The 25,248-nt window shown below is 41.9% G+C and overlaps 1 protein-coding gene across 4 annotated transcripts in view; it reads right to left on the bottom strand.

Annotated features, from left to right (window-relative positions):
- NELL1 (neural EGFL like 1) overlaps positions 1 to 25,248 on the bottom strand; it is a 994,364-nt gene that overhangs the window by 768,160 nt on the left and 200,956 nt on the right. For all 4 annotated transcript variants that reach the window (XM_060262209.1, XM_060262211.1, XM_060262210.1 and 1 more), the window contains exon 4: positions 24,664 to 24,834. In XM_060262209.1, the coding sequence (XP_060118192.1) occupies positions 24,664 to 24,834 (171 nt within the window). The remainder of the gene's footprint in view (positions 1 to 24,663; positions 24,835 to 25,248) is intronic.

The raw sequence follows: 25,248 nt of genomic DNA, 5'->3' as shown, positions 1-25,248 counted from the left end.
ACGATTCATCAAAACAAGGCTACAAAATTTCATATTTCATTTCTTTCTCTTTTGAAGACTGCTTCAAAAAGTATTGTAAAGCATAGGAAACAAATGTACATCAATTGACTGTGATTTCAGGCAACTACACTGAAACTGCAAAACAATCTAGACTAAGGAATAGAGGAAGGCTCTCCTTTGTCATGTTTATAGGGTAAAGTGATATATGTTTGGCTCTGTCAGTCACTTCAGATTCTGCAAAATAAGCACAGATGAAATTGCCTTCACATGTTCACTAACTTTCCCTTCCCCCACCCCACCTTCTATCAGCTGCTTTGCTAATGCCCAAAAGCAACAGGTAGCTAACATGCTGTACCTATGGCTCCATCTTCTGGTGATGTAGAATAGTGACACATGAATGAAGCAGCAAGTCTGGTTGCCAGAGCCTTTTGTTCAAGATCTATACATCTGACAATACTGAACTTTGACATTCTGTTCTCTTTCCCTCCATCAGATGTTGCTGTTTCTCAGTAGGGATTCACTGGCCTAATGCACTGGTCTAAGGATTTTATTAGGGGCTTTATGGACCATCTGTTATTGGGCTAAAAGGCACCCAACACACCTAATTTCAGAAAAATAGTAAAGTGATATAGATGACACATTAATTAATTCCAACTGGCCTTTCTCTCCAACAGGCACCCAAAGTGGCTTACATTGTTCTCTTCTCCATTTTAGCCTCACTAAGAGTATGTGACTGGTCCTAGGTTACCCAGCAAGCTTATGTGACAGAGCACATCTTCCACATATCCTAGTCCAAAACTACACTATGCTGATGAATGATTTCACATGCATCCGAGGCTTTCAAATACAGACCTCACCACCAAAAATGCAGACCCCCACCACCACCAAAACTCTGCAACAGCACAGATGGAAACAGGGTCTAAACAACATGCAAGATGGCTTTTGAGTTGGTCTGTATGTTCCAAAGCATAACCACCATGTGATTCTCTGAAACAGTAAGGGACATTCAGTGGGGCTGAGTGATTTTCAGTCTGCATATTTCAGTGTGGTATAGAGGTTAAAAGCAGCAGATTCTCATCTGGAGAAGTGGGATTAATTCTCTACTTCCCCACATGAAGCCTGATGGGTGACCTTAGGCCAATCACTGTTCTCTCAGCCTCACCTACCTCACAAGGTGCCTGTTATGGGGAGAGGAAGAGAAGGTGATTGTAAAACCAACTCTTCTTTACATATAAAATAATTCCAGTTTGTTTATCTTTTAAATGTTGTTTCATGTATCCATTTATTTATTCTTTTTCTATAGTAAGCTAATGTTACTGAATACAAGTTATATTTCTTGGCTAATGGATATAATTACTAACCCTATAGATATAAAAGGAAAGACATCTTGGCAAGGACTCATCCACCCTCCCATTGGCTGTGCTCCATGTTGCTCAGTCTCCATGGAGCGCAACCCCACCCTCCAGCCTCAGGACAGACAGGGATTGGGCCACTGGGAAATCTACTTTCACATTCCATTGGCCCATCTCACTGGGTACTCCATTTTCCCTCAAGAGGCTGTTGCTAGGCAACCAAGCTTGATTCTGTCAGTAGACGGTGGAGAAAGACCCTTTCAAGGTCTATTTTGGCCTTTGAGGGAGAACTCATTGGGGCCAGTCCTGACTAGGGTTGCCAGCCCCAGGTTGGAAAATTATTGGAGAGATTGTGTTGGTGTCTAAGGAAGCCAGCATTTGGGAGCAGAGAGGTCTCAACTGAATATAATAAGTCCACATTCCAAAACAGTTATTTCCTCCAGGGAGAGACAGATCTGCTGTTTGGAGTTCAGTTGTGATGTCAAGATAGCTTCAGGCTCCATCTGGAGGTTGGCTACCCTAGGCCTCTGGGTGACTTGATGTCACTTGACTGCCATGACTTAACTAGGCCTGGATGCTTGCTACTGTTCAGCTGCAGCCCCCCATGACAGCCAGTGTGCTGCAGCAGTTAGTGCTTCAGAACAGGGTCTACCACACCCAGGTTCTTGCTGTGGAAACTGGATGATTTTGGACTAGTCAGAGACTTTCAGCCTAACCTACCTCACAGGGTTGTTGTGCAGATCAAAAGGGGGAGAGGAGAATGAAGTAAGCTGCTTTGGTACCTACTGTGGAGAAAGACAATCCTTTTCCTAGGTAGAGGCTGCAGTGAGCGGGGAGGAGATGGAAAGCTGTAATCAGAGGGGCAGATCAAGGTTGGTTGATGGTTGGCTGGGAAGAAGACAGGGTTACCAAGTACAGGTTGGGAAATTCCTGGAGATTTGAGGGGTGGAGTCTGGAGAGGGTGGAGTTTGAATAGAAGTGTGTTAAGAAAAAGTCTTTTGGGGGAGGGGGCTGGCTTTTCTTGATTTCCAAAGCCCCATATCTGGCTTCAAGGCTTATGTGTAGTTAGCTGAAGTTTAGTCCAACAGGAGATGGCCATTTAGGAACTAGAAAGGACTGTAAACTAACCTTGGGCTTCACACCTGCTAAAATAAGGTTGCTAGTAGGCTAATGTGGACTTATATTACTAGATACAGCATTGTCAACTGTCAACTGTGATTATGCAATCGGCATGGTTGGACCTGACAGCAGCAGCCTCAACTAATTACTGATCAGGTAATTACTGATCAGCTGCCCTGAGCCTGCCTCAGTGGGGTAGGGCGGGATATAAATCAAATAAAATGAAAAAAAATAAAAAAATAAAAAATGAAATGAAATGTAATTTTGTCAAGTCATCTAAATTGGGATGAGGTAATGGGTGAGCGGCCCCATTGGGCAAATCTGGAGTGCTCTTGGGGGTTGAAACACTTAATTACCCATAACTTTGTGCTGATGATGCTGGTGGCATGACAGAGGGCAGGCTGCTCTTTTGCTGCACCACACAATTCAGACCAGAAGCTGAAATGATGTCCAACTGAAGATTCATTGAGCCGAGTCTGCATGGTAACTTTGCCTGTCCAAATGCTTTAGTGAGCTTTTGACCTTAGTGTTTTTATTTTCTTGCTCACTTGCCTTAATTCTGCAATTACTTTTAAAATGAATGTCTTAATATTTTAGCAACAGGGTGTATGTTGGCTTGTTAGAGTTCTCCAAGGATTCAGTGCTTTATAATCCTTGGTCACATTTCTGCCATACGATTGGGCATGGCTGCAGATTTCATGAGAGCTACCTTGCAGGGCTGTAGATTGTTAATATCTTGGTAAGGGTGGAAGAGTTTCTCCTTTTCTCCCCTGTGGCCCTAGACCAGCAAAAGGAGTGGTGGGAGATTACTAGACAGGATGTAATGCTTGGCAATCTATACCTCCATCAAGGATAGGGTGGGTTAGTCTGGGTCAGGCTCTACATTTGGCTTCAGACAAAAAACAGAACACCCCTCATAAATCCATGATAGAGTGGGACCTCAGACAGGCACAATGCCATAGACGCCACCCTCCAAACCAGCCATTTCCAGGTGAGGTCTGGAAATCACTCAGAATTACAAGCTGCTCTCCAGATGGCAGAGATCACTTCCCCTGGAAAAAATGACTGTTTTACATGGTGGACTCTGTGTCATTGTACCCTTCTGAGATTGCTTCCCTCCTGCTTGGTCCACACTGTGGAGAAAGGCTGTTCTTTGTCTAGGTGGAGGCTGCAAGGAAGGGGGGAGGAGGAGAAGGAAAGCTGAAGTCAGATCAATTCCCCTACAGAAAATGGCCACCTTGAGGCTCATACTCTATGGTATACCATAACACAGCCAGGACAGGACAGGCCAAAAAAACCCCACACAGATCATGCCACAAGCACACTCTGATACTAAATGCTGAAATGCCGAATATGTAAGAAAAAGGCGGCAACAATGCACTGCACTGCATAGTTAAATTATACCATATGCAAGAGGCCTCATAATTTTTATCCCACAACACCACTCATATTTTGTGCCTATTCCTTGCATATACAAGAATTAAAGAAATGCTGGGCTTCAAGCATCTGTGCGATCACTGTCATGCTATGATGCCACAGCAAATTGACACTGAGTGCCCAAGGCCAGAGTACTCACCAAGAGCCTCTTTCTAGAGCCCACTGTATTTATTCCCACAATGGAACTTATTCCTAGCATTTATATAGAATTTCTGCTCTAAAATGATATACAAATATTACTAGCATTTCTGAAGTCCCAAAGAATTTGTCATTAATTTTCTTGGGAGGGGGGTAATTGTATTTCTTTCTGACACTGTTTCAGACACTGTTCTAATATCTGTTGATGCCAGAAGAAAAATCCCTTCTATAAACTGGACATATTCCACTAGGAAACCAGTGATAAATGAAATATAGCATTCTCTTGCATTTTCCCCAGAATTCTGATATGCCATTCAAAAGAACAATTAGGACTTAGAAAGAACAGGCTCTCAAGTGGTCAACATATGGGCAAACACACTTCCTTTGATACATTTGTTTAATTCCCACCCCCTTCTTAATTTTATCTCGTTAGTGCATAGTTAAATTATACCATATGCAAGAGGTAATTTTTATCCCACAACACCACTCATGTTTCAAGTGCCTACTCCTTGCATATACAAGAATTAAAATTACAATTGTACATTCTAGTTGAATGGCTAAGGTCAATGATTAATCAAGCATCAGGTGTCAAAGTGTTTCTGTGAGTCAGTGTACTGCATATAGAACAGGGTGGAAAGCATCACTATAAACTGGAGATCTTATCACAATACAAAAGCTTCCTTCCATCTTCTCTTGTACATGCTGTTTACATTATGGCATGTAGCTATCTCCATAACAGCCATACGTGCAAATAATGGGATCAGCAGCCAGTCAAGGTTTTATATGCTAAAAGTGTTTCAGAAATATGTATTAAAGATAAAGCAATTCAAAATTCAGATTTTAAACTAATCCTTTTTATTTGTTAGTACTTTAAGAATTCATTGAAGAGACTTGAAGATCATGAGAAACAGTTTGAAGTGAGAAATTCTTCACTCATACTAGTTTGACTGTACCTTAAAATATGCTTTTATATAAAACTATTGTGACATAACATGTGCCTTTTTTCCTAGCTTGAGTCTGCGAAAACAAAATTAATAGAACAAGCTAGGAGGTTTTAGGGTCTGAAAGAGCTGGCATATGCCTCATACACTCCTCTCTCACTCATCCAAAAAATCAACCTAGCTGTTTGATGCTACAATGCCACATTTCAGAATGGCTATGGTTCCTTTTGATGGCACTTTTAAACTGAGACAGATGACAATTTTCAGCAGCTATCTGTTTCTACAATTTTGTTCATCTGAACTCAATGAGTAATTACAGAAAGGAAAGGCAGTGAACATAACAAAGCCAGCTAAACGCACAGATCCATAGACTAAAATATCGTTTCCTTATTCTGTAACTTAATTTGTTCAAATAAGCCCAGCTTCTCACTAAGCATTCCCAATTCATGTGTAAGCCTAAGAAACTACTAAACCACCCTAAAAAGGGGAAATTGATATATAAAATCTGTCATCCCTAATACAGGATTCACACATTTTCTTTCAAGTGCAGCCTTCCTCTCACTGAAGATTAGGAAAGCTCAGATACTTTGGCAGTTTTCAACAGTGCCCTTAGCTGCCATGGTCTTTGTTAGGCACAGCTAATCACTTTCACAGCTTTATGAAATTCACTGAAGTGTCAGCAGAAGACAGATGTTTTTTTTAAAAAAAATGAAGGAAAAATATTCATTTCTTCTTTGAATGCAAAGTTTGGCTACAAAATTATAAAACAAGCTAACAGCATTTTATAGAACAACATGATATGGCTATAAATCTAACAAGTTAAAATAGTGTCCTTTACTGCTTCAAGCCTATGTGGATTACATACCGGAGGACAACTTGTATGTGAACTTGTTTCTACTTTATGGGTTAATTTGTAAAACCAAGATTTGGCCCACCCACAATTATTGAATCTTGGCTTGTCTCAGCAAACCCTGACTTCAGCACTGTCAATATTTTCCTTTCCTAACCACAAGAAATGCAAGGACTATTCTAGCCTGCCTTGAGGCACCTAGCAAGGGCTGGCCCTGCCACTCGGCAAACTAGGTGATTGCCTAGGGTGCTGGCCTTCTGGAGGCGGTGAATTGGGCACCCCCTATGTGACTCAGTGATATTATCTGGGGGGGTGGGGCTCCAGAGGTTAGCCATGCCTAGGGTGCCTGTACCTAGCTGATAGCAAAGCCACCACATCACTAGTTCTCTTGCTATTACTACTGGCAACAGGAAAGTGGGCAAGTGTCTCTCAGGGATCTTGGGCCACCCTTGGAGAGACAACTGGCCACCAAGCCATGCCTCCTGTATTTGGAGATAAGCCACAGAAGCTGCAAGACTTTCATGTTCACCCTTTCCTCACCAAAACAGTTAGCCCTGAACTCCCTCTCCAGCTACTCTGTACTGACATGGACTATAATCATCTGGCTCTCATGCCAGGTTCACTATAGACATTTGTTTCCTAAGGATTGTACAGCAGTGTTTTAAGCCAGGCCCCAGCAAGCTTCTTGCCTGTGCCTGTCATTGTGTGAACTGCCTATGTCTGCCATACTAAGAGGACACCAGACTGTGCTTTACTGACAAACTGCTCAGCCCTGCAGAACAGCAACTGCATCCCTTTCACCAAGAAGACAGAACCAGAAGCAGCCCTGAGAGAAGCCATGTTCCTGAGATGTCCCAAAAAGACAATACTCTCTCTTGCAAACCACCATGCAGAGAAAGTTTCTTCATCGCGTACTGCAATCCAGAGCCCAGCCAATGCTTAGGAAATGCAGATGCAGAAGCACTACTGCTAACAATGAACCATTGCAACCTCTCATCACCAAACAAAAGAATCTTCCTGCCACCCATCAAGACAAGTTTCTTGCACAATAGAGCATCATTGAAGATGATCATCTGTCAACAGCCAGATCCTGCAGCACATCCCCTCTCTTTCATTTTATCAGTGTTCCCCTCCAAGGTGTTACAATAGGGAAAGATCTGGTACTAAACTGAACACTCCAGTTCTTTTGTGTAAACGATGGTCCGCACCTCATGGACCATCATCACCCATCAAATTATTTTGTTCTATCTTCTGGGAGCCATCTCCAGGTAGGTGTTACCCTTCACATTACCCTGCCTCAGGATATGAAATTGGCTATAAGAAGGCCAGATTTTTGGCCGTTCAAGTGTGTCTCTTATGGTGACCCTACCTTGCTGTCAGAGCCACCCCCAATTCCTGATTAGTTTTGAGCCCATTATTGTGAGTGATGCTGGTTATCTCTTGCCTCCCCCTCCCTTCCTGCCATTGCTGGAGAATCATCTTTCTTCCATCGTCGAGAGGTATAGTATTGCTCTGTCTTTGTTATCTTTGTATGTCCTGTCTATGTTATCCTTATATGTCCCTATCAATTTCCCCACCTATTTTTCTAGATCTGTGTGATTGCTGATAATTGTGTTTCTTGTGTGCTTGAGAATTTTTTCTAATAAAAACCAATTTTTAATATACAGTCTTTTCATTATTTAAAGGGGCTCCTTTGGAGGACTGACTCCTGTATACACAGGTTATCAACCCAGTATATTTTGCCATCATTGCCCACCTAAATGATTCCCCCGTAGCCTTCTTAAGGGCAATTTGGCTAAAAAAAATCCCAGGAAAATAAACACATGCTGCTGATTTCAGTGCAACCCAAAAATGGCTAATACTTCCTTCCAAGCATCCTACCTCTGCTCCAAATCATACAAGATGATTGCAACAGATATATGAAGTATCTCTCCTGGGTCAGACCACAAGTCCATCTAGTCCAGCATCCTATTTCATACAGTGGTCAACAAGATCCCCTGGAAGGTCAACAACCCTTACTTCCTAGTACTGTTTTTCAGAGGCTTACCACCTCTGTATATTGAAGTTCGCTTTAGCAACTGATTGACCATGAAGCTGTCTAATCGCCTTTCAAAGCTATCTGTTTTAATGGCCATTACTATGTCAGGCATAGGTTCAAAGTTAATAGAATGGAGCCCCTGCAAGCTACACATACCAAAAAGTAATTTGTGATGCCAGCCATGACAGAAAGATAGACATTCAACAGGACTGGGGCTCCCCAAAGTAACAACTAAGTTGGCAGACAGGGCACCTCAACCCCACCAGGCCAGTGGAAAACAAAGTTTTTCATTTAGAGTGATTAGTGATGCCAGCCATGACAGAAAGGCAGACATCTGATAGGACAGGCATTTCCTAAAGTAACTCCATGGCAACTTGGCAGCCAGTTGTAAAGAGTCAATACAATGAAGAAATTCCAACTGTGTAATACTATAATAAAATGTTTGATCATATTAAAGAACAATGTTTCTGTGTCATTATTCACATCATAATCACTACAGGGATCAATAACATGACAGTCAACAAGAAGAGTGTCTGTTGAGCTTGTACATCCAAAAGGCTAAATTCCAGTACCCTACATATGGAAAAAGTTCCAATTGTACCAAAAGCTGCTGTAGTCTCTCCCAAGGTATATCAATGATGGGTGACATTGCTCCCAAATCTGATCTACGTTTCCAAACTTCCTCAGACCCAGAACTTAACTACATTAACTGGAATTAATATTATAAAGCACCAGTCATAAATAAAGTTGATAACAGTTCAAATACTTCGATGGAGCTCATATGGGAGGAAACAGTCCCTGAGATATGCAAGTCTGTAGCCGTAGAGGGCTTCAACACTAACACCTTGAACTGGAGCCAGTACTCTACAGGCAGCCAGTGCAGTTGGTGGAGCACTGACTGAACGTGAGCCAGCACACGTGTTGCTGTCAGCAGCCATGCTACCACATTCTGCACCAGCTGCAGTTTCCAGATTAATTTCAAGGGCAGCACATAGAGTGAGTTAGAACAATCCAGTCTGTCAGGGACCATTCTGCAGATCACTGGGAAGTGAGATAGGAAACCAGTTGCTAGATTAGCCAAAGATGATAAAAAGCTGACCAAGCAACAGTGGCAACCTGGGCCTCCATGGATAACCCCTAGACTTCTCACCCTCAGGGCTGGCACCAAAGGTGTCCCATCAAGGGTTGGGAGCTGGATTCCCAGTCCCAGATCCCCATGACCCAGGTACAGCACATCTGTCTTCATTGGACTGAGTTTCAATCAGTTCTATTTAACCCATTCCAACTTCGCTTGTAACGCCCTGGCTAACACCTCTGAGGCAGAGTCTGGCCAGTCATCCATCAGCAGATAGAGCTGGGTGTCATCAGCATACTAATGACAACACAGTCCATACCCCTGGACCAGGTGGGCAAGGAGGTGCATGTAGATATTAAACAACATCAGGAAGAGGATTGTCCCTTGTGGCATACTACACTTAAGTGAGTGCCACTGGGACACTTCCTTTCCAAGCGCCACCCTCTGTCCCTGACCATAGAGGAAAGAGGAAAGCCATCATAAGGCAGACTCCTAGACCCCAATGTCAGCAAGGTGCTGGGTCAAAAGATAATAATCAACCATATCAAAAACTGGTGTTACATCCAAAAGCAACAGCCACCCCATCTTGATCCAGATGTCTCCTGAGGTCATCTGTGAGGGCAACCGGCACAGTCTCCATCCCATAGCCAGGACAAAAGCCAGAATGGAATGGATCCAGGACAGCAGCTTCATTCAAGAAAACCTGGAGCTGGTCCACTGTTGCTCTCTCAACCATCTTGCCCAGGAATGGTAAGTTTGAAACTGGGTGACAGTTCGCAAGGACCACAGGGTCCAATGATATTTTTTCATGAGTGGATGCACCACCACCTCCTTTAAACCAGCCAGGAAGGTCCCTGATGATAGGGACAAACTAATAATATTCCCCAGGGAGGTAAGTGATGGGCTTCACAGCTGCCAGGATTTTGTCAACTTCTTTCTGGGAGAGTAAACTGAAGTGATCTAGAATCAGACCTGAGGATAGACAAGGGGCTTCCAGCTCCATTATTGTATCAATTGTGGCTGGGAGGTCTTGCAGAGTGACAAGACTTTGCAAAAAAGCTTGTAAATACCTCACTGCCTATAGCCAATTCCCTTTCCTTTGATTTGCCCTGTGGCAAAGAGATTAAAGATCGAATTGTTCTGAATAATTGGGCAAAGTAAGAGCTAGCAGATGCAATGGAAGCCGCATAGAAAGTTTTCTCAGCAACTTTCACTGACAGGTCCTTCTTTGTACAAATACATATGTAATGACTGAATTAGTTCAGTATATGTAGTAAAATAAGAAACCAATATCCTTATTAAGTCCTGGGGAGGTTTTTGTTCTGAGTGTTGTAATAATTTGTAATTCAGCAATTTTCCTTTCTAGTCTGTTCCTGAAGTTCCTTTGCAATAACTCAGATAATTTGTGATCACCCACTAAATGTCTTGGAAGGCTAAAGTGTTATCCTACAGATTTCTTAGTTTTGTGATTGTCAGATTTGTGTCAATTTATCCTATGGCATAGGGTCTGACCTACTTACCCTATGTAGCAAACCAGAGAGCACTGTTGGCATTTAATGGCATATACAATGTTAGAAGATGAGCATGTGAATAGGCCTGAAGTGGTGAAGTCGTTGTTACATCTAGTGATTGTGTCATCCGGGAGTATGTGCAGCAAAGTTTGCATCTGATTTCATTGCAAGCTCTGGTACCAGTGTCCATGTTCAAATTAGATGTTGCATTATTGTGGGTGAGAAGTTGTTTGAGATTGGGGAACTGTAGGCATGCATGAAAAGGTTTGCCTCCCAGTACTTGTGAAAGAGAACTGTCCCTACCCAGTAGAAGTTGTAAATCATTGGTTTTGCATTGAACTGTTTTGAACTGAGAGTTGTATGTGATCACTCGTTGTATTCTGTTGTTATCTCTTTTGGGTTTTTATTGAACATCGTTATGTCACAATCAAAATGCCTCCCTCTTATTTCCTCCCCTCCCTGCCACTTTATTAACATATTTAACTTTAGCTTTATTCATTCTTTAAAGACCAGCTGCTTGAGGGCTCAATATCATTTTGAAAACTGGAGGAAAGCTTTTGTATTTTCAGAGTTCATCCAGCATGTTCAAATTAGGTAAATAGAAATGAAAGAAGTCTGCCTCTTTTGAATTCCAGCAGAAATCACAACTTCTCTGTCAGACTGTGGTAGGTTATAAAAATATGGTTCAGTAATGTGTGACTTGCACCACACTGATCCCAGAACCCAGAACTATTCATATTGAAGGTTCCTAAAGTCCACATGCAAAACACAACTGGCCATCCATTTACATTAATATAAAAAAGCATATTGTAATACTAAAGTCTAAGAGGCATATGAAACATTACACTGGTCCCACGGGGGAAAAGACAGTTATTTAACACAATTTCATTGGGATTTCTTATTAGAGAAAATGCCAAGTTCTAAATTTTGAAGATACTTATGACAGAAAAATGCAGAAAACCTTTGTATTATACAAAACAAAGGCACTGCAGAATTCCGCTGGATATAAGCTTGTCAAAGACAACTGAGCCATCATTCAGCATTAAGACAGAAGCAGTTCACTTAATTATAGTCAAAACTCTAAGGAGGGCAGGATTGAGTTCATTATCTTTTATTTTTTTGCTTCACATATAGCCTTGAAAGACAGTGTTTACAAGATGTCAGGATCTGAATGAATCTGCCCTACAGGCTTTCACTGCTGAATCCAGACACACAAAGAGAAGAGGGAAATTAAACTGGAAGGGTGAAGGGACCAGTAGTCCAAAAGCTGTGCCAAGAGTGGAAAGATGCCAGAGGGCAAGTGCTATTGTGCAAACATCTCTCTCTTCATCCATGGAACAGTCCAGTGCTATTAAGCTTCCTTCTTCAATAGGTGCAGCAGTGCCAAGTGCATGTTTTTTTTACTTAGAAAAATAACGTGATGACCTTGTAAGGCTGGGCCATGTATGTCATAAAATGTAATGCCAGGTAGAAGGGATATAAACTATATAAAGGGCACAGACAAACACAATTAAATATTTTTAAAAACTTAAAATATGCTTAAAAGATCAGCACTCTTGCAATATTTTGTTTAACTGATAACTGACACCTCTTGCTCTGAATTTATCACATCAAAATCTGGAGACAGTGTCTCTACTGTAGCAATCTTGAGTATGCTGTACATGTGTGTACCGCTATGTATCTGTAAGTTGACATTCATTACAAAAAACTCATGGTCAATGATTTATCCTAAGACCCAGGGGGAAAACATGAAATAGCTGGGGATTCTGAGCTTTTGTACATAATTGCTTTGTGTGCTGGTCAAGGAGATGTGAAGGCACCATGGCAAGACTAAGGCTTATGTGTTTGTCTACAAAACTAAAGACTTCACCAGAGAAATAATTACAACTCCTATGAGGCAGTGCAAGAACAGAGAAACAGCCATGTATAGGGGTCAGTATCAGCCTACTATCTGGGAAGTTTAAGTTCAAAATCCTCAATCAATCAAAGGAAACCAAAGGCAAATATGGTATGTGAAATGTGAAAGAAAAATCAAGGGAAATGTGCTGGGTGAACTTGGTCTGGACACTCACTCTCAGCTTAATCCACCTCACTGGCTTGTTGTTATTGCTGGAAAGGGTACTGGTTCTGGTAGGTCCAGGTCCTTCTTTAGTTAGCAGATTGCACAAAGGTTTAACACAGCAGCTGCTTGTACAGACATGTGGTTGCAAAGATACACAGAACCACCATTTCTATTTGAAACTAAACAACAACTACCTTACTACAGAAATGCATGCTTGATTATGAAGATTAAGAGAAAGAGACAGATCCAAAACTATCTAGCAGATGGGGATTGATGAAGAGAGGAGCATTCTGCAGCCTCATCTTGTGTGCAATGAAGAAGGAAGAGAGAGAAAGAGGAGGAAAGAAGCTGTTTTTCCCTAGGAGTGCTCATTTGTACTTCAAAGCGAGATGGTGACAGTAAACAAGGAGTTTAGTATGTGCCTGCCTGCCCTGCCTATTCTGTAGTCACTCGCTTCTGGAAATCTGAGGTACAGGGGCATCACACCAGGAACTTCCAACAGTTATTCCTCATCTAAATAGTTTACATGCTTTCCTACTGAAAAAGACTGGATCATGAGGGCATGAATACAGTGGTCAAGGGGAGGCAAACCCTGTTGCACCCAGGAGAGCCCTGCATAATAAGCCCAATAACACACAGACACACAAATTCTCTCTATGTAGCACGGCAAAAAGCTCATACATTAAATAAAACTTTATTGGTCTTAAAGTTGCTTTGTATCTCTCCCATGCAATTGAGGGAACTGGTCAAAGTAATGGGATGAGGAGGGAGAGGAGCCTCAGCCAATGGAAGGAAGAGAGGTTTGGTTCAGTATCTCTCCTGCGCAATTGAGAGAGCCTGGCAAAGCAAGCTCTTTTGCTCAGTAGATGTACTGTACAAATGAGAGATGCTGGCAAACCTCTTGCTCTATAGCTCCTGTGCAATTGAGAGAGCCTGGCAAAGCAAGGTGAGACACAGAAGGAAGCAAGAAAGGGAAAAGGAAGCATAGTTGCTAAAAGGACTGATAGGAACCCTGGGGGGAGGCAGATGCAGCCTGAGGGCCACATGTTTGATACCTCTGTACAAGACATTCTGCTCAGGGTACATCAGTCCTTGTGATAACAAAATCATAATTTGCTAAATTCATCCATTTTAACTCTCTGATCTGTATGTATATTTTAGAGGATATTTCAATTCATCTAAGGCTTTTCCACAAGACATGCAATCCAAGAACCACAGATATTGTTGTGATATTATAACAGTGATATTATAAAACTTTAATCTTTGTCAAAGTTTCTTGCAAAGTACAAATCATTAAACCAGGGGTATCAAACATGCAACCTGAGAGCTGGATCAGGCCCCCAGAGGGCTCCTATCAGGCCCATGAGCAACTCACTGTCATCTGCTTCCTTCTCTCTCTCTTGCTTGTTTTGCCAGGCTTCCTCAATCAACACAGGAGCTACAGAGCAAAGCCTCTATTTTCTCCATTGGCTAACCAGCACATGAAACAATTTACGTACAGAAGCTCACAATGCCCAGCCATTTCATGTTTTCCCCTGGGTCTTAGGCTCAGGGGAGATTTCTGTAATGAATGTCAATAAATCAAAAGTAGGTTTGCAACTTACAGACACACACCTGAACAACACCTGAACAGCATACTCAAGATTGCTACAACACATACATTGTCTCCAAATTTCGATGCAATAATTCAGAGCAAGAGGTGTCAGTTATCAGAGCCTGTTAAATAAACACAAGATTGCAAGATTGCTAATCAAGCATATTTTAAGTTTTTAAAAATATTTAATTGTGTTTGTCTGTGCCCTTTATATAGTTTATATCCCCTCTACTTGCCATTACATTTTATGACACACATGCCCCAACCTAACAAGGTCTCATTTATGTCAGATCCAGCCGTCGTTAAAATTGAGTTCAACACCCCTGCCTTAAATATTGCTGTGTTGGAAAAACATGCTGCTACAGTTGTTTTTGACAATGTGCTAAAACTGTAGTTTAAGGCAGGGGTGTCAAACATGTAGCCTGGGGGCCGAATCAGGCCCCCGGAGGGCTCTCGTCAGACACCTGAACAACTGGCTGTCATCTGCTTCCTTTACTCTCTCTTGCTTCCTTCTGCATAACAGCTTGTTTTCCAAGGCTTGCTCAACTGCACAGGAGCCACAAAGCAAAACCTCTATTTTCTCCATATGCTGAGGCTCCCTTCTTGGGGAGGAAGGGGGGGAGGCAGAGCTTACCTTGCCAGGGTCTCTAAATCACACAGCAGAGCTAAAGAACCAAGCCTCTTTTCCTTCTATTGACTGAGGCTCCTCCTCCTCCTGGTTCCCTGGGGAAGGAAGGAAAGAGCCAAATCTTCCTTGCCCAGTTCCCTGGATCCCATGGGAGAAATACAAAGGTAGCACCTTTAAGACCGAGTGCTAATGCTGTAAGCATGTTTTAAGGTTTTTTTTTAAAAAAAAATCTTTAATTGTGTTTGTGTCCTTTATAACGTTTATATCTCTACTACCTAATCTAAATAAGTACACACAGGGCCCAGTCCTACATGGCCCAACAAGGTCTCATTTATGTAAGATCTGGCCTCTATAACAAATGAATTTGACACCCCTAAGGTACCTAGTAGCTATGGCTAAGGGAAAGAAGAAAAATGTAAAAACCTAGATTGCACTAACAGGGGTTTAATCCTACAAACAAATGTAAGTGCTATCACGATAACTGGTTGTGAAATTGTCCTCATTGGACTTCTCTATGACAGTATGAATTTTGGCAGTATGAATGATTTCAATACTCAGGCTTAAATCTTAGAATCATAGAATCACAGAGTTGGAAGGGACCTCCAGGATCATCTAGTCCAACCCCCCGCACAATGCAGGAAACTCACAAATACCTCTCCTTAAATTCACAGGATTCTCATTGAACTCATGTTCAGCGTATGGTCCACTAAGACCCCTAGATCCTTTTCACACATACTACTGCTAAGTTAAGTCTCCCTCATCCTATAACCATGCACTGGATTTTTCCTACCTAAATGCAGAACTTTACATTTATCCCTGTTAAAATTCATTTCATTGGTTTTAGCCCAGTTTTCCAGCCTATCAAGGTCATCCTGTATCCTATTTATATCTTCTACTGTATTTGCAACCCCTCCCAATTTAGTATCATCTGCAAATTTAATAAGCATTCTCTCTATTCCTTCATCCAAATCATTGATAAAGACGTTGGACAAAATTCTCAAAAAGAAATTGCTGAATTACAAATTATTATGAAACTTACTGAACAGGGATATTGGTTTTTTATCTAATTACAGATGCTAAACCCACTCTCAGTGAGTATAGCTATACATCCATAGTATTCCAATGTGTTTCTCTTTTAGAATTGTGTATCAGTATAATTATTTGTATTGACATACTCAAAATATGGATATTTGCTGTATATCTCATTACATATGCTTTACCCATTTTCACTATATGTTGTATTCCTTTTTCCTATGGCAAACTAGAATGATGTTTACATGTTAAAAAGTAAATTAGGAGGACAAGAACATCACTATCCAATGTATTTCTCTTTTAGCTGTATTGACACACTCAAACAGGGACTTTGGTTGCTTATCCCATTACATATATTGAACCCATCTCCCATTGTCATTCACAGACAATCTCACATTTTGACAGACTACTGTTTTGTTGCTTTCGCATGCTCATGGTACTCAGATCAAAGGATTGCTCAATTTATTAATTTTACTATTCTGTCATTGTACCATTTTACATTCTAAACCACTGCCTACCAGATAATTTGACTTCATTGTCATTGGTTCTTAAATCTGTACTATGTTGCATTCTGGGCCACTGCCTACCAGCTATGTATGGCTCTGCTCAGCTATGTATGGCTTTGCTCACTGTACTGGATACCTCGTCTGATGAAGCGAGTTTAAGAGCACACAAAAGCTTACGTTCTAAATAAAAATTGGTTGGTCTTAAAGGTGAAACTTGACTCCTGCTTTTTTCAACTGCTTCAGACCAATACGGCTGCCCACTTGGATCTATTCTTTCTAAATGTTCCTGGACTGACTGTTTGATGATTTGTTCTAAAACTTTTCCAAGGATAGACATCAAGCTGATGGGTCAGTAGTTACCCAGATCCTCCTTTTTCCCCTTCTTGAAGATGGGGACAACATTCGCCCGCCTCCGATCTTCTGGCACCTCTCCTGTTCTCCAAGAATTCTCAAAAATAATAGCAAGAGGCTCAGAAATTACATCCATAAGCTCTTTTAGAACCCTTGGATGCAGTTCATCTGGCCCTGGGGACTTAGTTTCACTTAAAGAAACAAGGTGCTTATGTACTACTCCTATGCTGATCTTTATATTATACTCTCATTATATGTTCTATTTTTGCCATGCTGAGCACTGATTACTTCAGAAGAGAAGACTGAGGAAAAGTAGGAATTGAGCAGTTCCGTTCTCTCTTCATTACCTGTTACAATTTCACTTTCCTGCCCTCGCAATGGGCCTACCATGTTGTTGCTCTTTTTCTTACTCTGAACATAAGAAAAGAACACTTTCTTGTTGTTTTTAACATCTTTGGCCAGCCTAATACTGCGCTTTAGCTTTCCTAACTTTTTCTCTACAAGCACTGGTGATTTGTTGATATTCATCCTTGGTTATAAGGCCCTCCTTCCAATTCCTAAAGGAATCTTTTTTATTTCTCAAGTCTTTTGAGAGCTGTTTATGGAGCCGCTTTGGCTTCTTTAGGCTTCTTCCATTTTTTCTTCTCATAGGAATCATCTGTAATTGCACTTTCAGTATTTTGCTTTTAAGAAACTCCTACCCCTCTTGAATCCCCTTCGTCCTAAGTATCTCTGACCATGGGATTTTACCCAGCATAGTAGTTTGTCGAAGTTTGCCTTTCTGAAGTCCAACCTATAAGTCTATGTATACCCTTCCCTAAGACTGTAAATTCCAAAATCACATGGTCATTACTGCCCAGGGTGCCATCTATTTCCACTTCATCAATCAATTATTCCTTGTTGGTGAGAATCAAGTTCAAGATAGCAGATCCCCTTGTTTCCTTCTTCACTTTCTGGAAAAGGAAGTTGTCAACAAGACAAGTCAGGAATCTATTTGATCTTTTGTTTTTAGCAGAGTTGGACTTCCAACAGATGCCCAGGTAATTGAAATCTCCCATGATCAGAGTACACATTGTTATTTTGAAAGGATAATGGAAAGTTTGATCAAGCATAGTTGCATTCCTTATTCAGGCAACGGGAGATAAAGCTAGTCTGTGTTCCTATGTTCAGTATTCCTATGCTGAAGTCTTTGAAGGTTACCTCAATAACACCTGATATAACAGTTTGTGTTCTGAAATGTTGTGGAACATCTGACTGAAAAAAAGATTTTGCTTAAGTGCCTGTTAAATACTGGGTTTGATCACAAGAATGAGGGCTCCCATTGTAGTGATCAGCATCTTTTACTTAAAGTCATTTCAAAACTATGTACAAGTATGCAATCCCCAGACCATAGCCTGATTATATACAGTGAAACTCTACCCCGTTGTAGACCCATAGGTGCATTCCAACTTCACCTCAGGGCCCCTATAGGTAGTCCATGGCAGCCTGGCCAACCAGACTGCAGCTGTTTCAATCCTACCTTTCCATTAACTACAGGGTTGAAGCTCACACAGTTACAGGATAACTCAGCCCAGACATAACAGTGCCCAATACCATATTTTATACACTTCAACTAGGAAGAAATCCAGTAGGAATCTGAAGAGCTCTCTGTTTATGTAGCACATTTCAACAAATGTTTAAAATCTCCTTTAGGGCCTTTGCCTTCCTTCGCTTTAACTATGAGTTTCAGCATGTTTAATAATAATATTTATTATATCATATTCTGATATAACCAATATTATCTCGATTTGGTCTTTGGGGCTGGAATAACACCAGATCTGATCGCTGTTGATACAGTTCCATGGTCAGATCATTGTGCCCTGAAAGTCCAACTTGACTTGCAGCCCTCCTTTTGTTTAGGCGGTGAGCAGATTTATGCTCGCCCGCAGAGCCAACTGGACCCAGAGAGGCTTCAGGAGGCTCTGCGGGATCCGATGCCCCCTGGCAGATCACTAGATGAGTTAGAGGAGGATTGGTATTCCCAACTCTCCACAGCCATCAACAATATCACACCCCGTCACCCTCTTCACTGCCGCACCAATGCGGCAGCTTAGACAGCTAGAACAAGTATGGCGGAGATCTTGTGACAAGGAGTCTAGAACTTCTTATAGAATGTTTATGAAGGTCTATGAGAAGACAATGAAGTCTGCTAAGAGAGATTTCTATGCAGCCTTCATTGCATTTGCAAAATCACACCCAGCTCAATTGTTTAGAACTATTTGATCACTGACTGCAGTGCTGACAGGCTGTGAGGGAACCGGCCCGATTCTGCCTTCAGACCCGGTCCCGTCAACTCCCTATTGAGTCCCCAACTCCTGGAGGGAGCTATTTCTCCTCCTGCCACTTGGGCTCGCTGCCACCACCTGCTCAGTCTAGGGGTTCAGATTGAGAGGAACAGGACTCCCAATCCCCCTCTCCAGCTACGAGGCCAGGCCTCAAGGCCCTCTGCCACCCAGTACTTGGGTATCACAGAGACCACAGCATTTCTTCAGGGAACCCCTGGAGGATTGGCACCTTATCCAGCTGCATGCCTTCCCCCTTCCCCGGGGCCCCCTTCTTATGGTAGCGTGGTCTAAGGCGGTTGGGGATCTATGTGGTACAGAGATTGACTGCCAGCATTTAAAACAGTAAAAACATTTAATTAAAAGAAAAGAAGAAAAGAAAAGAAGAACAAAACAAAAACAGTTGCATGTAAATGGTTAGCACAGCACAGCACCCGCACAGCAAACAGCATGACAAAGAAAAGGTGATTATAAACGCATCCTACTGTCCTTGGTCTAAACTTGCCCTGTCTTGTGGATGACTTACTTGGTCTGTCTACCTGGGGCCTTTTCCTACGTAACTAGGCCTCTTCCACAGGCAGGAACTCCCATGCTGGCAACCTCTTCCCTCGAGCGCTAGCTGAGAACTGCCCTCTCTTCCTGCTAACTCCAATACAAAGAACAAAAGAGCTTCCTGCCTCTCTAGGAGACTTTCCCCCTAGAGTTGCTGGTTTGGCTCTGGAAGGGAGGGGGGGTTGGAGGGAGGCTAGGCCAAAGCCTGCTTAGGAGTTTCATGTTCCCCCCCACCTAAGATGGCGTTTCTCCACACAGGCAATCAAATGTTTACAGAATTGGATATTGGCTTTGAGGCTTTTGCGACCTATTTCGCAGACAAAGTCTCGACTCTCCACCATAATCTTCCAGCCACAATTGATACAGTTCGGGAACTGGAAGCCTGTTGTCCGTCTTCAGGTCCCATGTTGGACCACTTCAGCTGTCTCTCTCAGGAGGATGTGGACAGGATCTTGACTGCAGTGAAGCCCACCACTTGTCCCCTAGACCCTTGCCCTTCTTGGCTTGTTAAAGCATGTGGGGATGATATCCAGGGGCCCTTGGCTGAGATTGTCAACTTATCTCTCTCATCAGGGGTATTCCCAGCCAAGCTTAAAGAGGCAGTGGTTTGCCCGCTTTTGAAGAAGCCATCTCTGGACCCATTGGTCCTAGCCAATTATAGCCCAGTCTTGAATCTACCGTTTCTGGGCAAGATAATTGAGAAAGCGGTGGCAGAGCAGTTTCAAGCTTTGCTGGAAAATACATCTGTCCTTGATCCCTTCCAGTTTGGCTTCCACTCTGGTCACGGAACGGAGACTGCTTTGGTCGCCCTCACAGATGACCTCAGAAGGCACCTGGATCAAGACGGGTCAGCGCTGCTATTGCTTTTACATCTCTCAGCAGCATTTGACATGGTCGATTACGATCTAATGACCCACCACCTTGCCAACGTTGGAGTTCAGGGGGTGGCCTTACAGTGGTTTTCGTCCTTCTCCGTGGTCGGGGATAAAGGGTAGCGATTGGCGAGCAGACCTCCCTGTGTCATCCACTAGTGTGTGGTTTGCTGCAGGGAGCTATTCTCTCGCTAATGATGTTTTACATCTGTATGCACACCCTTGCCCAGATTGCCAGAAGTTTGGGGCTGTGTTGTCACCAGTACGCAGATGACACCCAGCTCTATCTGTTGATGGACAGCCACTCAGACTCCACCACAGACCATCTAACCAGGGCATTGGAAGCAGTGGCTAGTTGGTTGCAACTGAACCGGCTGAAGCTTAATCCAACCAAGACAGAGATCCTGTACATGAGCCATGGGGGGTTAAGATCGGGCATCCATCTTCCCACCCTGGATGGCACATCTCTTGTGCCAGTTCAGAAGGTGAGGACTCTGGGTGTGATACTGGATGCCTCCCTCTCTATGGAGGCCCAGATCACAGCTGTTGCACGATCTGCCTTTTACCACCTTATGTCAGACGTGTAACTTAGTGGTGGTATTATGATATATGTAATGTACTGCTTGACATAACTAATGCCATATTGTACTCTGCTGTGACCCTGCTTTTTACTAAACGTGAGAACAGCAACCTGTAGTCTTCCCCAAGCAACCCCAAACCGCAAGGAGAGGAATTTCACACCCGGCCTAGAAGCCATCTGGGCCTTTGAAGTTAACATGCCCAAGGCAACTAGTGGGGAGCTTCCTGGGAGCAAGATAAGGGAGGTATGGGAATCACTGGCTGTGTCTGAGAGTGTGAAAATACTATATTGTTTCCTTCCTTTGAAATGTACAAAAAGGCCAGGCACGGCCTTGGAAGTTATCAAACTCAACTTGCCTCTTTACTAGACTGATTGTTCTCAAATAAATGGATTAATTTTGCAACACTATGATCCGTCTTTGTTTGAAGTTCCTCATCTGACACCTTAGGCAGATCAAGCAACTAGTGCCCGATCTGGTTCCTTGGGACATAGCTACAGTGATCCAAGCAACGGTCACTTCCAAGCTGGACTACTGTAACTCACTCTACACAGGCTTGCCCTTGAGGCTGATCCGGAAACTCCAGCAGAATACAGTAGTACGACTGCAGACTGAATCGCCTGTATGGGCAAGCAGTTGGCCGATGCTGCGGAGTTTGCACTGGCTACCAATTGAGTGCCGAATCTGCTTCAGGGTTTTAGTACTGATGTTTAAAGCCTTTAGTACTGACATTTAAAACCTGCGGGACCATCTCTCCCCATGTGAGCCCCGGAGGTCATTGCAATCGGCCAGCCAACATCTTCTGATCATCCCTGGCCCAAGGGATGTTTGGCTTGCCTTGACCAAGGCCAGGGCTTTTTTGGCCCTGGCCTCAGCCTGGTGGAACCAGCTCCCTATAGAGGTTCAGGCCCTACCAGATCTGTTGCCATTCCGGAAGGCCTGTAAGATGGAGCTGTTCCGCCAGGCCTATGGCTGAAGCAGGCGGACGTCCTTATCTTATTATACCATCAAACTGGCCTCCCAGCACTGTTGCTTAAATTAGGCCAAAACAGTTGATATCCTTGGATACCTAAAGCTGTACCTCATTAATGTCTCCGCACCATTCCATGCCACTTTAAATCAATTCTGAGCTAACGGCTTAACTAGTTTAAATTTTAATCTGCTTTTAACTGTTCAATTGCTTTACTATTGGTTTGATTGTTTTATTGTGTTGGAACCTGCCCCGAGCCCATTACAGGAAAGGGCGGGCTATAAATTTACAGAAATAAATAAATAAATAAATAAAATATTTAACATTTATATATTGCTTCACAATGTTCAAAGCGCTTCATATATATTACTGTGTAATTCTTGCAACACTGTATACTTATACTAAGGCAGTTTACTCAAGGCCATTTAGCAAAGAAATGGGACATTTCCTCTCCTCTATGCTATATCAGGAATTCATATGCAAAATGTTCCTAATGGAATCATTTATATTATGCTAGAATATACCAAGAGAATAAGGTTATAGGTGCAATGCAAAATTTACTTTAATGGCAGGGAATGGTTCTAATTAAACAATCTCATGTTGCAAGAAGCGTGTATGGTTTTATATAAGGAGAAACAGTAATCATATCAAGTTTAGAAATTATCTATTTGCAGTGTGTTATTTTACTATTATCGATGAATAGCTGAATTCCAAACATCTTGTACTTTTGGCCTGGATGTGTCTGGAACATGAGGCATTTTGAGGTGCAGAGAGGGGGAGAGGCACAAAATTATGCTCTGTGGGTAGAAATCTTAGCAGCTACAGAAACACTGTGTTAAGCTACATTATTTTACTCATGATTTTTATAAGCTCCAGCTATAGCCAAAATAAATTCCATAATTTCCCTTACCATTCTAATATGCCTGTTATTGGCTGGTTCCAGATGGGCAGTAAAAGCCAGGGTCGGCTAGTGAGCGGATTAAAAAAGCATCCAAACACGCAGATCTGCCTCCCATCCCACCCCCGCCCTCACCTGCAGTCCAACTGGCTCAAAAGGTTACCACTACCAAAATGGTACCAAAATGCTGAGGTGCCTCCCCAGCTGTCTGGACAGTCAGGCAGTACCTGGGAAATGTCCAGGGAGCAGTGGATGGGTTCATGAGTGCTATGGAAGCTTTTCTAGGGTGTCTACAGCCCATCCCTGTTCTGGTGGTGGGCTGCAGGCCATCTGGATCCTCCAGGGTACTCCCGTTTCCGCTGACTCACTTCAAGGTCAGCACACAGACACCCTAAGCCAGCGGTCTGGACACAGCCATAGAGTTTCCATTCCAATGTTTTCCAAATTCTAATTCTACTACACAAAACAATATTGTACTGAATAACATAAACATGCCCAAAAAACTGTTTTACATAATTCAACAAAAACAACAGGATCAAAAGGTAAGCAAACATTCAACATTTCTCTGCCTGTTTCTGCCACCATTTCCCAAGAAGATAAAGTTCTACACATCATTAACACACATGGGTGAAATTTATCTTCTGTTATGCAAAAAACCAATAAAAATATTCGGGGGAATTTAATACTGTAAAATACCACTTCATGCTGCACTTTAACATTATTCTTTGATACACATACAGGGAAACTTTGGAGAACTATAAAAAATATCAGATATCAACAGACGTTTCCCTCTATAGATCTTTTATCGATTCCACGAAATATGAATTATTCTGATTAAACTAAAATTATTATAATATGATGATTTCAGATATTAGTTTTGGGGTCTGCTCATTTTCTAATTTACCAAAATTGATATGTGATCTTATTATATTAATAGATCCAAGCGGGCAGCCATGTTGGTCTGAAGCAGCTAAACAAAGCAAGAGTCAAGTTGCACCTTTAAGACCAACCAATTTTTATTTAGAACGTCAGCTTTCATGTGCTCTTAATACATTAAAATATATTAAAATATTAAAATTGTGTCCTTGAGTAAAGGAAAGATATACAGTGTTAAAAAAACTGTCAGAAAGGTATTCTATCAATAATTATTTCATTAGACAAAGAATTATATCTTCAAATAGAACATTCTTACTAAGAGGGAATTTCAGGACAGCAATATTGCTATGAGTCTAGAACTGCCTATATGCTTGCTTCTGTGCTCTAAAAACATCTGTTCTACACTACATGTGTTAATAAAGAAATTATTACAAGAGCATCATGAGTCCCAAAACTCTTTTCTTCAAAGGAAATCGAACCTGCAGCAGTTGCCACAAAAGCCCTATCAATCAGAGAAGAAACATGAAGCATTTAGATGCAGAAAATCAGTTGTGTACATTTTGAGCAATTAAGACACATCTACTTTGAAAAGTTTGCTTGGAAAAGATTTTTTTAAAAGTAAGCACTTGATTACATCGAAAGAAATTAGCAGCTACAATTACACCTCCAGATTTTGAAGAAAGGGAAGAAATAGACAGCACAATACATCACATACATAATCAAGACAAACACAATTTCAGCTCAAACCCACAAAACATGGTGGCATTTTTAACACTCATCACCCAAATCAGTAATCAGTCTTTTGTTCATAATCAAAGCATAGCATTTTATTTAAATATGTTCTCTGTCTCTCATTTACTTCTTCTGAAGAACTTTAGAGCAGATCTAACTTGTGTAGATTTCATCAAATGATATTGTGGGAAGCTATTTTAGGAAAACAGACAAACAAGTAACCACCTTACCTACTGCAGTCCACATGAAGCAGAAGATGGGATGCACTGAGTGACAAAGCAATCTTGTGCCACTGTCCATCTGCTAGCCGATATGGAAACACCTCTGTCTTTGACTGTCCATTAAATCTGTAGTGATACCTTATTTCATCTCTCAGGCCACTGCTTTCCAGTTCAAAGTAACTGCATTTAAAGTAAGAAGAAGTTTAATTTTGCAAACTGTACATTATTCCTTTGGATGTTCTAAAACTTTACAAAATTCGCTGCAGTTGATTGCTTGAAATTTTAAAAAATGATAAGAATTTAAGTCAGCCACAAAAAACACTGCCTACAAAGAAACCAGTAGCTAAACTCAGACTCCTCAGTTTATTCCCCAGCTTTTCCAAAGCTTATGCAGTATATATTCTCTTCCAAAGCCAGCTGTCTTAAGGTTCTGATTATAAATCATTTACATAGCACTTGTAGATGTAAAAAAAAAAACCTTTTATTAACAATAAACCCTGGAGGGATGCTGGAAAAATACTTCCATTTTCTTACTTGCCAGTATCTAATGCTTAATGACACCTAAAGGACCAACAAAAAATCCAGAATCCTAGA

Source organism: Heteronotia binoei, chromosome 21 (assembly GCF_032191835.1).
Source record: "Heteronotia binoei isolate CCM8104 ecotype False Entrance Well chromosome 21, APGP_CSIRO_Hbin_v1, whole genome shotgun sequence".
NCBI lineage: Eukaryota > Metazoa > Chordata > Lepidosauria > Squamata > Gekkonidae > Heteronotia > Heteronotia binoei.
This window is presented reverse-complemented; position numbering and strand designations above follow the sequence as displayed.